Here is an 18,082-nt window from a genome sequence, read left to right as displayed (position 1 = left end):
TGCGGTCAGAAACTAAAAACCAGGTTTTCAAACATAAACATCAAATCGGACGACACTCTCATCACTGACAAGCTTGAGGTGGCCAACTACTTGAATATCTTCTTTACAAACATAGCAACAACTCTGGTTAACAAACTGCCCTCCCACTCTGGGCTCTTTGGTGTAGAGCACATTACAGCCTTCTACAGAAACCTAGGTGTTTGTAAAGACGATTTTAAACTAGTTATGGTAACAACTGATGAGGTAATTAAGAAACTGAGTGCCCTCCAACCCCACAAGGCCACAGGCCATGACAATATTCCCTCCAAATTTCTCAAAGACTCAGCCATCTCTATAGCTCCAATCATCACCCACATAGTAAACCTCTCCATCAAACAGGGACAGGTCCCCCAAGATTTCAAACTGGCCAAAGTAACCCCCTTGCACAAGAAAGGGAGTAAATTAGACCCCGGCAACTACCACCCTATTTCTATTCTAAGCTCCATCTCGAAAGTGATGGAAAAAATAGTCTATGAACAGGTTGAAAAGTATCTTGCCACTAATAAATTAATGTACGAGTTCCAATCTGGCTTCAGAACGTCCCACTCCACTGACACATGCCTTCTCTATTTGAGCGACCACATCAAACATGAGGTGGATGCTGGCAAATACTGCGGCATGGTCATGCTGGACCTCCAAAAGGATTTTGACACCGTGAACCACTCCATACTGGTTAACAAGCTAAAAGCAATTGGTTTCGATAGCACATCAGTGAGCTGGATGCAATCCTACCTGGATGGGAGAGAACAGATGGTGGAGGTGAATGGAACACTGTCCCCCCCCCCCCCCCTCCCAGTGAGCTGTGGCGTTCCACAAGGGAGCATACTAGGGCCTTTACTGTTCCTAATATATGTTAACGACATGACTTCAGCTTGTGACTGCAACTTGTTCCTGTTCGCAGATGACTCGGCACTGCTAGTCTCGGACAGGAACAAACTGCAGGTTGAAAAGGCCCTCAGCTCGGAACTCGGTAGAATCTGCACCTGGCTCGCTGATTACAAACTATCTTTACACCTGGGAAAAACTGAATCCATTCTCTTTGGCTCTAATAGTAATCTCAGCAATGCAAATGGCTTCTTGGTTAGAGTGGGTGACAATGTTATCACACGTAAAGATGAAATTACCTACCTAGGTTCCATCCTGGAGGCTAATCTTTCCGTGATAAAATGGCCACCAACGTAATCAAAAAGGTCAACCATAGAACAAGATTCCTTTACAGGATCTCCTCGCTGGTCGACAAAAACACCTTGAAGACCTTAACAGGAGCCCTTGTACAGGGTTTCTTTGACTATGCATGCACCTCCTGGTACCACAGCACCTCAAAGGCCCTTAAAACCAGGCTCCAGACTTCCCAAAACAAATTGGTCAGGCTCCTACTTGACCTCGCCCCCCGAACCCACCTCACCCCTGCCCACTTCGACAGGCTGGAATGGCTTAGGGTCGACGACAGAGTACAGCATCTTGCAATGGGTCTGGTCCACAAGATTCGATACACCACCAAGATACCCATGTACCTGTCTAGATACTTCCTTAATGTTAACGAAGTCCACACCCACAACACCAGAGGGAGTGCAACGAACCATGTACAACCCAGATTCGGCACAAACAAGGGACTAAATTATTTTCGCTCCTATGCCACCAAAATGTGGAACGCCCTACCAACAGTCATTAAGACATGCGAATCCCTTGACTCCTTCAAAACCGCTCTCAAAGGGCACCTACGGACGGCTGCAATTCGAAACTGGCCCCTGTAAAATCGGAATCCCTCAAACATGGACGCAAGGACAACACAAGAGACGGTCGCGGCCACACAGCCAACTCAAGGTATGGCCACTGAGCCGACTTGGGGACCCAACGCAAGGACTACACAAGAGACGGTCACGGCCACACAGCCAACTCAAGGTACGGCCACTGAGCCGACTTGGGGACCCAACACAAGGACAACACAAGAGATGGTCACGGCCACACAGCCAACTCAAGGTACGGCCACGGAGCCGACTTGGGGACCCAACGCAGCTCCTCCAAGGAAAACAAACAAATGAACGGAGCTGAACGTGAATCCCCCCCACCGCCCACCCCTTTTTTCCCTCACTGTATGTTTCTTTTCCCTTTTTACCTCCTTTATGATGAATTCCTGTTCTGTCCTTTGTCTATATAGAAGTGTCTATTTGTACGTCTCTAAATGTTTTTGATGAATTGAACATTGTGGACCCTATTGGAAACAAGTGTAATGCTTAATTGGGTCGTCCACTCACAGTTAACAGCCTTTGTATTGAGTTTGTGCTTGAAATGTACTGTAATTCTGCAAACTGTTAATACATTTTTCAATCAATCAATCAATCAATCAAGCACGAGTCAGCTCAAGCAAACTGAGTCAGCTCAGCTCAAGTTCGCTTGAGACGGCACGCCTCCATCGCAGTCTAGTAGCGGTTCGCTCCCTAACCCGCTGACGTCACTCACTGGTGAAAGTATTAGGAAGATCATCGTTGGCCCGGTTGCTGCCAAACTGTGCACACTCCCCAAGCATTTTTCACATCTGCCTTTTATAGCGCCACCAGGAGGCCGACTTTTGTAAAACACGTTTTGATATTACTCCTCCAGATTCTGTCCAAAAGTCCTGCAAATCGTTACACAGTATCTATATAGTCATGTGTCAGTCTCAAGACAGATCTGTCCGATATTTCATATGCCATCCTAATTGGTTAACATTGGCTTCCAAATAAATTTGCAGGATTGGCCCGTTTTGAACAAAAAGTCTCAAATCATGAACACAGGCGTGCAATTTTGCGTGACATTTTTCACACACTTTCCTACAAGGCTGAGGAACAAATCCCACCCTTTTCACATTGGCCTGTTATAGCGCCACCAACAGGTGGATTTTTGGAACCAAATGCCTCAAATCATCCAATTAGCCCTTCACTAAGTCCCTCCCCAACCCATCCTTGTCCAATAGGCACGTTAGCAGCGAAGAAAGCTTGACCTGCATAGCAACCGTTGCTAAACTATTTGGATTGGCATTGGACAATCGCTTTTTGGGGTGGGATTTAGTGAAGGGCTAATTGCCATCAAAGGCATAAGAAGAAATGGCAGCCTTTTCACATTGGCCTAATAGGCCTATAGCACCACCAGGAGGCCACAACCTAATGGAGACCTGTGCCCCTCGGGGCACTTTTTCTAGTCTATAACTGCACCGATCTGCAATAGTTTGTATGCACACGAGCCAAGGAAAAACGTCTCCCTGCATTTTTCCAAATCTGCCTTTTATAGCGCCACCAGGAGGCCGACTTATGTGAAATATTAGTCCATGTGATCAACATATGTGCAATGTTTTTATATTCTATCGTGGTTGGCTAAGATTGACTGACATCTAAAGTTTTGCAGGTGTTTCCGTGGCCTGTTTTGAACAAACGAACAACAAAAGTGGTTCTCAAATGTTTTGATGAATTGAACATGGTGTGGACCCTCTTGTAAACAAGTGTAATGCTTAATTGGGTCGTCCACTCACAGTTAACGGCCTTTGTATTGAGTTTGTGCTTGAAATGTACTGTAATTCTGCAAACTGTTAATAAATATTTCAATCAATCAATCAAAAAAAATACCAAAATGTGGGGGTCCATTTGAGAACCACTTTTGTGGTTCAATGGGGACAATTTAATTTGGGGCCCAAATTAATATATATTTAAATTGTAACCCCGTACGAGGGTGTAGCAAAAATGGGACCAAATAGTACAGGAAATCTATGGAAAATACAGGATCAACCTCTAACTAATTGCAAAAAAAACAAACTCAACTGATTTTGCATCTTCAATATATCCTGAATAACAGAAAAAAAGTTGCCTGGAATTGTCTGAGGGGAAAGTGTTGAAAATGGCCTGTACAGTATGGCCAACATTGACATCCTATTATAAGGCAATATTTTCTAAATTTCCTTATGCTTTAAGTAGCATGTGACATATCAAACTATGGGGTTTTCATGATGCTGAATCCATTCCAAGCATTAGTTTTGCATAAAAACACTCATTGGGCTAAATTTGGCCATAGCAACTTGCCAAACTGTGATGATGTCAGCACACTTGGGCAAGTTGCTATGGCCAAATTTAGCCCAATTAGTGTTTTTACGCAAAACTAATGCTTGGAATGGATTCAGCATCATGAAAACCCCATAGTTTGATATGTCACATGCTACTTAAAGCATAAGGAAATTTAGAAAATATTGCCTTATAATAGGATGTCAATGGTGGCCATACTGTACAGGCCATTTTCAACACTTTCCCCTCAGACAATTCCAGGCAACTTTTTTTCTGTTATTCAGGATATATTGAAGATGCAAAATCAGTTGAGTTTGGTTTTTTTGCAATTAGTTAGAGGTCAAATTACATTATTACTGGACTAAAATGGACAGACAGGAGTTGATCTGCGTGACACCGGCATACGACGAAGTACAACGTAGGCTTTCCTCATCGGGCTCTCTGCGCAGGCGCATTACGTGTCTGGGAAGAGCTGAGTTGGAGGATCATGGCGGAGCGCAGGAGGCACAAGAAACGGATCCAGGTAAACAATTGTTTCACAGAATGTCGCTCGTGGAAATACGAAGACAGACAATGGACGCTGTACTGCTGTGTGCTTTATTAGAGGAAAATTCCCATCCACGGCAGCAGTTACAACTGAAAACACCATGGCTATAATCACAAGCTAGCGTTAGCTGGCCAGGCGAAACAGATGTCAATATTTTCATTCTCAAAGCTTTTTCGTAAGCCGTTTTCCACAGTTGCTGGTGCAGATGCAGAACACGAACACGTTTCGCCGACGTCAATCAATATGTAATTATATTCTCGTTATATTTAGGTCGGTGACATGAGTCTGTCCGGTTGGCTTACAAAATCACACATTTTCCAGGCTAATTTAGTTGCTAACTAACATCGGCTTGCTAAGCTGCGTCAGCTTTCACCATATCCGCTCTAAACTTAATTTACATCCCCAAACTGCCTATGTTATGAGTGGAGAGAACACCGGAGCGATGTTTGCACATTGTGTAGTCTAGTGTGTGTGTGTACAGTATAATCCCATGTCAGGGACATTTAAAGAGCAGAGGTTCTATAGTGGAAAGCATTTGAAAATAAATGGCAATAAGCTTAGCTACCTTTGCTTGATCTGTCTCTGTCTTGTGAATGGCAGACAATTTACAAGTCTTTTCCTGTGTGGGCCATGGTCTTTTTTTCAGCAAAGATATTTGTTTTTTTGATATAAGCTACAAAGAATAACGTCAGCTTTCAAAAAACATTTTGCCATCACTTGATTAGGGAATCTGTCGTGAGAGATGGTGGTAGAACTAGGAAGTAGAACAAAAGATGATGATGATGAAGAATTGATATTTGATCCATTGTTGTCTGGCTTAACTCAGACTGTGTTGAGTATAATGGTTCAAAGTGGGGTATCGGTTTTCTGAGGAACCACCTGTGTGCAGCCAACATAGATTGGAGTCATCCTTGATTGAGTGAGTCCATAGTCCGCCAGCACTTACAGTAGTTACTGTTTTCCTTTGTCACGGACAGTATTTAGATAAACAAGGAACCATGTGCTAAACTGTTTTCACTGTTTCTTTGGCAATGGAAATATTTCATGAATTAGTTCTGGGAACTCTTTATCGAGCATAGTTTAGTAGTTGCAACAATCCAGCATTGCACTACAGTTTACCATAAAAAATTCCTGTGAAACCTTTCTGTTGCATAATAGCAGCATGGTCATGGATGCTTATCTTATTTCTTAATGGCCATATAGTTGTTGTTGCCAGTAAACCTTGTATCTCCATATTTAAACCTTTTAATGTTTTTTGTGTGAATTTCCGGTACCCTAATTCGTCATACTACAGTGTCAGTACAAAGGTATCAAAAATAGCCAATCTACAATAGCTAGCCGATGCATCACTTGTGAGCTTGTAGATCTGCTATTTTTTTTTAAATAAATTAAAGTGCTTATGTCCGTCTGTGGTTTTATAGATCTTGAACCAATGAAAAGTATTAACAAGATCTTTGTGACTAAATTACAACTCGATTGGATCCATTAGACAGCTTTTCTGAAAAGTAACTGTTTTGGACATAGAAGGTTTCCGTGACCCAACTGTGTGTGTGACAATATGTAAACAGGTTATCTGTTCCTGGATGTGGTCAGTCTGTCCCAAAGCATACTCCTATTTGTTATGCAACTCTTGGCTCATTCTTTGGGCACTTTAATTTGTTATTATTCAGATGCTATTGCTAAATATTTAGTAATATAGTAGATAATAGTAGTACTACTAGCAGTAATAAAGTAGGCCTCATCCAAAATCCAAGAAGCTAAGCTCAAAGTGTGGCCAGTGAGTTTCCCATAGAGGATGTTTCTTTTTGGTCGGTTACTAGTCTTACAGTGAGAAGAGCTAAGTCATTCTGCCACACCAGCCATGGGAGATCATATCGGGGAGGTCTCATATAACAAAGTTGCTTTAGTGAATAGCGATAACCTGGTGCTTGAAACAAAGGGACATTTGAAGGCCGTGCCTTCCTCGTGTTGCTGGTACAGTACATCGCAGCTAGAGCCAGCTGAGCAGGAGACAGCGGCGTTGGATCTCATTGTGCTGATACTCTCATTCTCCTCTGTGTTGGCATGCTGTCCCCTTGCCTCTGGCAGACAGACTACCAGCCAAGGCCGTGCAAAAAAGCAAAACTGAACATATATTGTTGAAAACGGATAAAAAGGTAGCAGAGGATTTGGCTGCTCTACTCACGGAATGTGTTGAATCACTGAATTTATAAGCCATAAAAATGAGATGTGTCAAGTCAACTCTGGTGGAAACCACATCAGAGACTCTTTAGTCCATCTCCAACAGAAGTGTCTGCTGATCTTATTTAACCCTGGAACACATATTATACGTTATTATACCGTTCAAGTGGGCGTTTTTATAATCAGCTTCAGGTTATGGGAGGAAGTGCGACGATTTTGTTACTTTTTCTGGTTTTAATTTGTCTTTGGATTGCACATTAACTATGTGGCCACTTGAACTTTAGCATCCCTATTCTGGGTTGAACATTCTGCAAAAAATAGCCAATCTACAAGCTCACAAGGCAGGATGCGTTGTGAGTTTGTAGATTGTCTATTTTCAGCAAAGATAAATGGTAGGGATCCTAGTATAGAACTTGAAATTCTGACGTATCAAGACCATGTATCTCCCATAATCACAGCAGAAGTCGGGAAGGAAAGTGCAACTCCTCTGCAGTATCACCACATCATGAACCCTAGTGTCCCTATTGTGGGGGAACATTTGGCGAAAATAGCAGATCTACAAGCTTACAACGTGTCAAGTTTGTCAACGCATGCCCACTGAGTCTGCTCCATGCCGATTCAGATAGGACTCACTCCGACTAAAGCATTGGGTGGTTCACCGTGGAGCCCCATGCAGATGTGGAGGATATAGTATTCTCAATTTCTCACCGACATTTAAGCAATACCATATTATTCTAACAAGAAATTCATTATAAAAATGCATACACTTGACAAAAAAACAAAACAAGGCGCTTTACATAGATTGTGCTCACACACACATTCATACACCGATTGCGGTAGAAGCCATGCAAGGTACCAACCAGCACATCGGGAGCAATTTGGGGTTCAGTGTCTTGCCCAAGGACACTTCGACATGTAGCCAGGAGGAGCCGGGATTCGAACCGCCGACCCATGGATCATTGGACGACCTGCTCTACCTCTTGAGCCACAGTCGCCCCTAGGAATTGACTAGGAATTGTGAAGTTTATTTTAAATAATGCCTCTCATTTTGGGAAACATTAGGGCTTTGAAACATTAGGCCTTTGATGCAAATTCAGTTAAAATAGGTGTCAAAATGTAAAGATGTAAAGATAAAGACAGTCAAACGCTAAAAGTTGCATCGGTCAATGCCTCTGACACGCGACTAGCAACTTAACGAGTCGTTCACATCCCTAGTTATGAGTCCAAAATGTATTTTGAAACATGTGGGTGATACATTCTTTTATTAATAGATTCTCAACACGAGCACATACACTGATGAAATGGTCTTTGTGAAAGCACATTGCCAGATTTCCCAAGAATCCTCAAACACATGGTCCGTCTTTAGGTTTGTTTCTCATTTCGGCATTCTAGTCCTGTGTACATTGTAGCATGTACAGTATGTTTGTGGTAAGTTCCCCTGTGTCTTAAAAAGTACCACAGTCCTATTCCCTCATGGATAATGAGCATTCTTAGTTGGTAACACTAACTAAGAACAATCCAAATCCAAATCCAATCCAAATCCAAAATGCCGCAGCTCGCTTGGTCTTCAACCAGCCAAAATTCTCACATGTCTCCCCCCTGCTCCGCTCCCTGCACTGGCTCCCGGTCGCTGCCCGCACAGAATACAAAACTCTGATGTTGGCATTTAAAGCAACCAAAGGTATGGCTCCCCCATATCTTGCCAGCATGATTGAACCCTACAAACCCTCCCGCGCACTCAGATCAGCCAACGCAGGGAAGCTGGAAGTACCCTCACTAAAAACGCCGGGACAACGCTCCACACGTCCCAAACTCTTCTCCCTTCTGGCCCCAAAACTGTGGAATGCACTTCCCGTTGCAATCAGAACTGCAGCATCACTCCCGATCTTCCGCCGTAGTCTGAAAACCCACCTTTTCAGACTCCATCATGGCCCATAGCACTTACCCTACCCCCTTAGACAGCACTTCTTAGACTTATATAGCATTTGAAACAGACTTATAGCATGTCATGTAGACAGCACAATAAGTGCATTGTATGTAGTCATAGCACTTCATAGTATATATGTACAGCATAGTATAGCACATATGTGTAGTTTATATGTATAGTGTCATTATATAGATATGTTCTAGTTATAGTTTATATGTATAGTGTCATTATATAGATATGTTCTAGTCACGGTCTTAGCTTACGCATGTTTCGCGATAAATGCATTTTGTTACATATGTGATGTATTCCCATGCTTTTGGTTCTTGCCTATTGTAAGTCGCTCTGGATTAAGAGCGTCTGCTAAATGCCTAAATTGTAAATTGTAAGAATGCAGTGATTTTGCCTTGTTTTATTATCTATTTCAAGCAAGTTTGAAGTCTCTGCAAGTTGATTTTCATACCACTGAAATGAACACATTTCAGTGACTTCTTTGAAAATCAAACAAACCGTGGCATGAGTCATAGTCAGTGGGCTAAATAACAGCCAGACTAAGACCTGTGGACTGTTTTTGAACACTGCACAAACCACAAATACAATTGTGCAGTTGTTGTTGTGTGTGCGTTTTTTTTCTCACTGTAAATTAACCCATTTTGGGCGGGAACCCCTTTTGGTGTTAACATTATGTTATGCTTTGGCTATTGAAAAATAGCAGATCTACAAGCTCATAGCGCGCCACCGAGTGGCGCGCTATGAGCTTGTAGGTCTGCTATTTTTGAAAAATCGAAGAACGACTGACATAGAAACAGCTTTTTCAGAAAACTGTCAGGATGTAGAAGACATTTTTAGAATCTGATCTCAGGTCAAAATGGGATAAATCAACCTTATCTGTGTGTTCATCCACTGCAGGAGGTGAGTGAGCCCACCAAGGATGAGAAGGCAGTGGCCAAGTACCTCCGCTTCAACACCCCCACCAAGTCCACTAACATGATGGGCCACAGAGTGGACTACTTTACCGGTCAGTGCTGCACTTTCACCTTTCAGATTTGTACAATGTTTTTTTGCTTCTGTCCATCCGTCTGTGTGTGGCCGTGTGTCATACACATTCTAATTGCCTCCATGGTGGTGTTATAACGGATCACTTCACGTTTTGGCCTGCACTATCAAAAGCGTGTGCGTGTGCGTGTGCGTGCGTGCGTGCGTGCGTGCGTGTGTGTGTGTGTGTGTGTGTGTGTGTGTGTGTGTGTGTGTGTGTGTGTTTATAATAATCAAATATATTAGATATTCTGAGCGGGCCAATTTTTAAGAACAATATTCAAATGTAATTTCTGAGGAATGTTAACAGCCCTATGCTGATGAGAGAGAGGGAGAGATCTCTATCAAGGCTTCTTCCATTTCTGTTACCATGACTACCCTGATTGCTGTGATAAAAATGGGTGTACCTACTCAAGTAGTGAACTAATAAAGTGAGACTCAGATTTTAACGGCACACTTTAGAAAGGACGGCGGTCTCAATGACATACAGTCTATATTCTTTTCAGGCCTTGTGAAAATATTGCACAGTGCTGCTTTAAAGGCCGTATTAGGTCCGGCAGCTGCATGTTCAGTGCAAAAGCCTTGTAGTATACTATATTTTTAACCAACTGTGGGTTTGTGGTGCAAGAAAACAGTGTCAACATGCCAAATGTGGTTATAATGTGGTTGTGCCAGGTCTATCAAGTTGTTTTACTGAGACCATCATATTTTCAACACTGCCAACACTGCCAACAGGCAGATCAGTTCAGTTCAGTTTGATTTTCGGAATGGTGGACATACAGTTCATACATGGCACACATCATTTCCATTTTTTCTTTTTTTCTACTCCTTTTGAGTGTCCGTTGCTTATGTCCTGTCCGATATCCGAAAAAGGGCTATGGAGAAGGTGCACGTGTAGCAGACTGATGGGACATCTATGGCCCCATTTACACTGGCAGACAAATCTAGCCTGAATCAGATCTGTGCCACATCAAGATTGAAATCTGATTGGTTTAAATGGTCACATGACTCATTTAGACAAATCAGATTCCAATCTGGATGTGGCTCAGATCTGATTCAGGCTGGATTTGGCTGCCAGTGTAAATGGGGCCTATCTGCCTACACAGTGCATACATTAATGTTGTCCTTAGATATATACATTCATCTACACATATTCATATATATAAACATACATATACACAGCTACTTACATACACAACAATATACATAGCATCAATACAATAATTCCTGCTGTGCAGAGTCAATACCTTTTCATTGCCATTGTGTTATGGTTTACTTGTAATGATTGATTAGGCCAAGGTGACAAAGAGCATCCCGAGGTACATAGTTGGTGGATTACTATATAAGGGTTTTTATTTAGGGGATATTATGAGTATGAAAGGACTCATAATATCCCAGCAGATGTGCAGACTGAAAAGAAAAAAGAAACAAGAATTGATGACATCAATTCTATAATGCCTTATATCCCATGGCTGAGAGGTCAGCTAGAGGCAAAAAGTGTGTGGTTGCCTAGAGACGAGGCAGCCAATCAGGACGATAGGTTGTCAGTACAGCCAATAAGAAACATAGGTCTCAACTACAGCAAGTGTGCGTGAAAGCACCGCAAGAGAGAACATTGACCAGCTGTGCTTACACAGCAGCTGGTAAAAAAGTAATTGGTAGTGATCCCTGAGGGGTAATTACTTGTCTGCTTTGACCCAGCAGTGGTGTTCAAAATGTGCACACGGGACAGGAGAGCATTTTGATGAGTTGGGTGTCTTGTCCAGCAATACTCAACCTAGCGACAAAAGCCTGGAGGATCCTAGGATCGAACCGGGGACCTTCCAAAAGCCTGGAGGATCCTAGGATCGAACCGGGACCTTCCAATTCCCATTTCCCAGATGGCTGCTCTACATTCCACTGCCTCCCCACTCTGTGCAGAGTGCAGGCCTGTCAGAAATGCTAATAAATGGCTTACTTTTGAGAAAAGTTTGAAATGTGCTTTGTTAATCCTTGCCTATGCCATTGCCAATTCTCCATACCCATGTGCAATTTCAGATTGACTGGCCAAGAAAATGGATGCAGACTCTTTTTCCCAGTTTTGTAGTAGGATTAAGGATTTATAGAAGGATATTTGTGGATGTCCCTACTAAAGTCAACATGCATGAATGTGTGCCTTTGTATTCTAGCCTCCAAGGCGGTCGACTGTCTGCTGGACTCGAAGTGGGCTAAGGCCAAGAAGGGAGAGGAGGCCCTTTTCACCACCAGGGAGTCTGTAGTGGATTACTGCAACAGGTCAGTCACTTTACTTTACCAGCCTCTACCATACCTCTTGGATATAATATACTGTAGATATGGATGGAATTATGTAATGGATTACATAATCAAAGGTTCTCTGATTAATCTCTGCTCAAGATTCATGCATTCAGTTTGTCCATGTGTGTCCTTCCGCATCTAATATCGCAAACAAGTTCCAGGAGTGACAAAACGAGAGCTGAGGTGTGTTTTTCTTTTCCAGACTCCTGAAGAAGCAGTTCTACCACCGGGCCCTCAAGGTCATGAAGAAGAAGCCAGAGAAGGAGATCAAGAAAGAGAAGGAAGAGAAGGAGATCAAGAAAGAGAAGGAAAAAGACAAAGAGAAAGCCAAGAGCGACAGCAGCAAGGAGGACGAGAAGAAGGGGAAGAAAGAAAAGGAGAAGAAAAAGGATTCAGACTGTGTCGATGCGAAAAAAGAGAAGAACGTACGTTATCAGTCACTGGCAGCAGTGACAACGCAGTAGATTAGAACGGTACTTGCAGAGAAGTTATGCTCATGAATGTAACAATGAAAAGTTACATTCCTTAGATAAAGTAATCACACTTAGGATTCATATTTTGCACAGCTGTACCGTAACATTTTATAGTTTTAGTAGTGTAAGTAATCACACTTCCAACAGTATTTGTTTTGATTGCTGAAACTGAATCACAGCGTGACATCGCCATATCTCGCCACCTGAACAGCTGTTCGTTTGAGATATATGATGGTGTCTCCTACCACTTAAAACTATTTCATTCAAACATAAAAAAAATAAAGAACAAACTTATTTCCACAGGATGACAGCCCTGGATCTCCCAAGAAGAAGAAAGAGGCGAAAAAGAAGTTTAAACTGGAGCCCCACGAGGACCAGGTCTTTCTGGACGGAAACGAGGTGAGCGAGCAGAAAGCATTGCTCCTGTCACCAGCAGTGTATCGTAAACAACACGGCCCTCAAAAGATGCCTAAATGCGTGTCTCCTCTCTGTTTGTCAGGTGTACGTGTGGATTTACGATCCGGTCCATTTCAAAACGTTTGCCATGGGGCTGATATTGGGTGAGTTGTTTGGAATGTCCAAACAAAGAATTAAAGGCCTGGGTTGTTTTGTTAATCATCATCACATTTGATTTCGCCAATTCACGAGGCCATTTTGTGTGTGTTTTTTTTCTGTACAGTAGTTGCAGTGATAGCAGCCACCCTGTTCCCTCTCTGGCCAGCTGAGATGCGTGTAGGAGTGTACTATCTCAGTGTGGCAGCAGGCTGCTTCGTGGCCAGCATACTTCTTCTAGCAGTTGGTAAGTACTCCCAGTAAAACCAAATTTAGAATTGCTTATGTCTATTTGATGTCACAAAATGTTCATTGTTACTTTTGATGAAAAAAACTAACCTAACCTAACCGCTTTCTGCTGTTGCACTCATTTTAATTGAGTGTCAGGTGTCTCATCTAAAGGTGCCATACAATGTTTATTTTTTTCGGTTCAAACCGGAACACAAGGAAACTACGGAGGGAAATGGCATTTGTTATTCCTTGGCCTACTGGGATTGTGCGTACAAAGTTTCACCGGTCCAGTGGTGGCCAAGATTACATGACAGACAGACAGGGGCGGAAACATAATTCCGTCCTGGCAGAGATAAAAGAGAGATTTTCAGATATCTATATATTTATATATATATATATATATATATATATATATAAATTAATTAACTGGACTGTAATGTGGTACACCCGTTCTTGTACTGGGTTACAGATGTAATGACAAAATCAGTTGAGCTATGTGTCGTTAAAGTAGTCATTTTTTCATGTCGTTTCTTCCCTCCAGCTCGCTGCATCCTGTTCATGTTTATCTGGGTGGTGACGGGCGGCCGCCACCACTTCTGGTTCCTCCCCAACCTGACTGCCGACGTGGGCTTCATTGACTCGTTCAGGCCCCTCTACACGCACGAGTACAAGGGCCCGCGGGCAGCATCCAAGAAGGGCTCAGACAAGACCGAGGACAAGGACGATGGTGACGCTTCAGCCAAGGGCCACAAGTCAGACAGTGACGAGAAGTCTGACGGCGAAAAGAGGGACGGTGAGGAGGAGGAGGAGGAAGAAGAAGATGAGGAGAACAGGGAGGTAGAGCCTGGTGAGAAGAATCAAGCCAAGGAGGAGGAGGCGGGAGCGTCCGGTACAGGGGCAGAGCGCCACTCGGACACAGACAGCGAGCGGCGGGAGGACGAAGGATCACAGCACAGCAATGGCAACGACTTTGAGATGATCACCAGAGAAGAGCTGGAGCAACACACGGAGGGTGAGGAGGAGGAGGAGGAGGAGGAGGAGGAAGAGCAGGAGGAGAAGGAGGAGACAGAGGAGAGGGAAGAGGAGCGAGCGAGCGAGACTAAGCAACAGACGGTTGAAACATAAACTCTTCTGAATCCCATCTCTCTGTCTCTCTCTCTCTCTCTCTCTCATTGTCTCCCTCTCTTTCCTTCACTCTCCTGTGCTCCCTGGACTCCTCTACTGTCCGTGCTGAGGCTGTGGAGACATGTCTTTATTCTCCGTTGAGATCTTACATTCAATACGGTACCAATAGACAAGCCCAGCGGGGAAGATGGCTCTGACAATGATGGGGGTTGTGTGGGGTGGGGGTGGGAGGTGAGAAAGAAGCCTTATTGTGGATCAGAATACCTCCTTCCCTGCTGTTGATTCAAAAAGAAGAATTTAGAATTTAAAACTGCCACCAGACATGCCCCCCTTGCGGCTATATTGTGTCACAACCACATTTTAGATTTTATCTATATTTGTCTTGTGTTGCTTTCCCATGTCATTTCACTTTAAAATGTTTTGAGTTTTCTTTGGATGTTTTCAGGGGTATGTGAAGCCAAAAGGGCTGCATCTCTATTATAGATGATGGAGTAGATTTGTCAGACACACACAGGCATAGTTTTTCCTCTGACCCCTGCTATCCTTGTTGGTCTGTTGTCCTCTTTGAGAGCTCTTTGTGAATTGGTACAATCAAAGTAGTAGTGGTGCTTTTTCGGGCAGGGGGGCCCAGTGTTTTAAGCCATGCAGTCGCTAAGCGTCCTTCCCTTGACCCTGTCAAGGTTGGCATTGTGCATGCCGAAGGGGTACACTTGTTACTGTCGGAATGCCAGTCGGCCTGGTAGCATTCTCAGGCAGCACTAAAACTTAACGAAATTGACCAACTTCGTCCACTTTCTCAATGAACCTAAGCTAATCTGGATGGACCAAACCCATTAGTTTACCTGCGGAATCCAGAGATCCGTGGCTGGGTAGAGCTTATGAGCAGCCAGTGGCTCTCTGAGGTAATTGCTATTTTCAGTGAGAAATGTTTTTTGTATGGCTGATATGATTATCATTGTGCAATCCTAAACACAGTCTGAAATGTAGATTTATAGTTCATGTTCAAACTTCAAACAGCGGGACGTTTTATTTTTACTGTAAAACTCGGCAATGGAGGTGGCCATTTCTTTTCAGCAAAGCTGTACAACTGAAGCTGCAAAATGTACAGTTCAATGTTTCTATTTACACAGAACCAGAAGTTAAGACAAATTCCAGTGCCAAAAAAACACAAGATACAGTACAATGTTATTGTATGCATGCTGATTTCATACACAGAAAAAGGTTTCAGCGATGGATTTTTATTACATTTTCCATTTGTTTTGTAATAACAGTGTCAAACACCAAACCCTTTGCAAGTCCTACAAGAAAAGCACAGCAACAGAGTGGTGGGTATCTAGCTAAATACGTGCTCTTGGTCTCAATGAAACTGTTGACACTAGGCTCAAGATATGAAAGCCATCCGAAAGCGGAATGAGAATGTCCCATTTAAAGGTGCGTTCACATTGGCTGCCACACATTTCTTTTCTTTTTTTAGCAGCTTGATTTTCGCTGAAGGGAACAAAATTATGGGATCCAAGTAGTTTGTTGTTGCAGAGTGTCGATTTTCTGAGCTATATGATACTTTTTTGAATGGGCTAGTGAGAGAGAGATAATATTGTCTCTGGTTATCACATTGTGCTTGCTTGTTTTACATACATGGTGCCGATACTGCCCCAACCAAATTGACAAAAAGTGAATAGAGTGACGCAATTATTTTGATTGTGTCCGGTGTGAACGCACCTTTCTTGCACAAGCTTGTCATATATGAAAACAGCTTTGCTTAGTGAATGGAACTTCATTGACTATCATCTACCTTGCTTTGTTGCAATGCTATCTTCATTGGAATTCTGGTCAGGGCCTGTCGACTAGCATCAAGTCCTACGGTTAAACAAAAGCCACACTCATTCAAAACAAAAGCCAACATGACCGCAGTCAAATACTGCCCTGGAGGTGGGATCCGTGCACTGGTTGGGGTGTCATGGTCCAACGCTGTCCCTTCTACGTATGTTCACAGTATCTTCTGGCTAGAATTGTTTTAGAAGCTCATTTTACTCATAGTGAGGATAATATTTAAGTAAACACAAAGAAATGTATCATTTATATATGAATTCTATTGATATATCAAATATATACATAACAGTCCAATAAATTGTGAAACAACTTGTTCAACTTGAACAACGTTTTCTGTTTTGTTTTAATTTTTTTGTTATATGTTCTTTTCTTCAGTTAATTGCAATTTTCGTTCTTGTATAATCATCATTGGCAAACTGTCAACTCAAGAGTGTATGAGTCATTACCAAGACATCACCCCTGTTAGAAAACGGTGACGTGTCATTAAACAGTGAAAATACAGAGGGTGACTTCTGCATTCTTTGTTTTTACATGTTAAATGATGGTGTTGAATGTGAGAAACGTGATGTGACTAGTTAATTCACAGCACCATGGATTACAGTACACAATTGTACACCATGGCTATGTCTCATGTAAAGTGGTCAATCATTAACCTGAGATTTGGGAAACTCATGGGTTGCATAACACTGACAAACTAGTTGAGTTCTCTTCAATTTCCCAAAATTGTGCCTAATATGGCAAGCTTACTTTGGGTTACAATGGTTTTGTATGCAAGATAATTAACTTCGCACAGTTTGCTGGTCAAGAATTGACCTTGTGCTTTATGTCACTTGATTGTCCCACCTGTTTGTTTTTCACTCTTGAAAGAGTTTGCAAGTCCTTTTCGTTTTCTAGACATCCAACTTTGTTCTCTAGTCTCCCAGACTGTTCCCACTGAGGCTTAGCTCTTTGCTCATGTTATGACAGTCTTTTTATTTTTTTTAACCCCCCCACCACCAACGGGTGAATTGCATCTGTGTTCCTTTGTCTTCTGGCAAGAGTTGCCAGTGTGCCAGTAGCTGTACTCTTGAATATTGGCAAAACTATTTTTCATCAAAGAGAAAAACAGAAAAAAAAAAAAAACCTATCAAATTGTTGCGTGTCACACAGTATAAGTCCGTTGTATTATAGTATTGCTCTTTACGCTGCTGCTTCTCATCACACATTTGGGGAAGAAAAAAAACCCTTCATGTTTTATCTCTGGTCAAAACAAAGTATTTCGACCACCTAGTCGTCCATGTTTGGATTGATATTTTGATGATCGCATCATGGAGTATAATTTAATGAACTGGATGTCTGGAAATATAATTGTAACTTATCATTGCAATAAAATTATAGAAAGCATAAAGTTTTGTGAATTTTTGTCCAGTGGTGGAAAGTAACTAAGTACATGTACTCAAGTAAGGTAGGATATGTGAAGTGTTAAGTTTAAAGCACTATATTCTGATAGTAATCATTGCTGTAGAGCAGGGTCAATGGCAGGATCAAAAATCATTTTCACCTAGAAACTCCAATTACACTTTTTATAATTCAGCTTACTGTGGGCACATGCTGGAACATTTAAGTTGGAGTTATTTAACTTAAACGCCCAATGCATTCTCAATGGCAATAGCACAAACTTTGGCATGCTACTAGTCCTACATACTTACACCTAGAAACCCCATTCAAACCTATTTAGGTTCATCTTACGGTGGACATGTTTGCCTGAAAAGGAATCTTTGAAATGTTTCATAGTTTTAGAAATATAGTGCTTTCAAATTTGAGAAATTTACAATGGGGCTCA

At 42.3% G+C, this 18,082-nt stretch overlaps 1 protein-coding gene across 1 annotated transcript; it reads left to right on the top strand.

Annotated features, from left to right (window-relative positions):
• The first annotated feature begins 4,444 nt into the window (after window positions 1-4,444).
• On the top strand, window positions 4,445-17,398 carry sec62 (SEC62 homolog, preprotein translocation factor). The gene is made up of 8 exons (XM_079529177.1): window positions 4,445-4,590; window positions 9,629-9,737; window positions 11,923-12,028; window positions 12,252-12,474; window positions 12,826-12,921; window positions 13,022-13,082; window positions 13,202-13,321; window positions 13,847-17,398. The coding sequence occupies exons 1-8, from the start codon at window positions 4,555-4,557 to the stop codon at window positions 14,428-14,430; spliced, it is 1,335 nt and encodes a 444-aa protein (XP_079385303.1). The 5' UTR covers window positions 4,445-4,554; the 3' UTR covers window positions 14,431-17,398.
• The last annotated feature ends 684 nt before the right edge of the window (window positions 17,399-18,082 follow it).

The sequence above is a fragment of the Electrona antarctica genome (assembly GCF_951216825.1).
Source record: "Electrona antarctica genome assembly, chromosome: 19".
Lineage (NCBI taxonomy): Eukaryota > Metazoa > Chordata > Actinopteri > Myctophiformes > Myctophidae > Electrona > Electrona antarctica.
This window is presented reverse-complemented; position numbering and strand designations above follow the sequence as displayed.

Excerpts from the sequence above, each read along its gene's own strand:
- sec62 (XM_079529177.1), top strand. The coding sequence starts at position 4,555 with ATGGCGGAGCGCAGGAGGCACAAGAAACGGATCCAG. Across the intron at positions 12,029-12,251 it reads GTAGTGGATTACTGCAACAG|ACTCCTGAAGAAGCAGTTCT; the intron begins GTCAGTCACTTT and ends TTTCTTTTCCAG. Across the intron at positions 13,322-13,846 it reads CATACTTCTTCTAGCAGTTG|CTCGCTGCATCCTGTTCATG; the intron begins GTAAGTACTCCC and ends TCTTCCCTCCAG.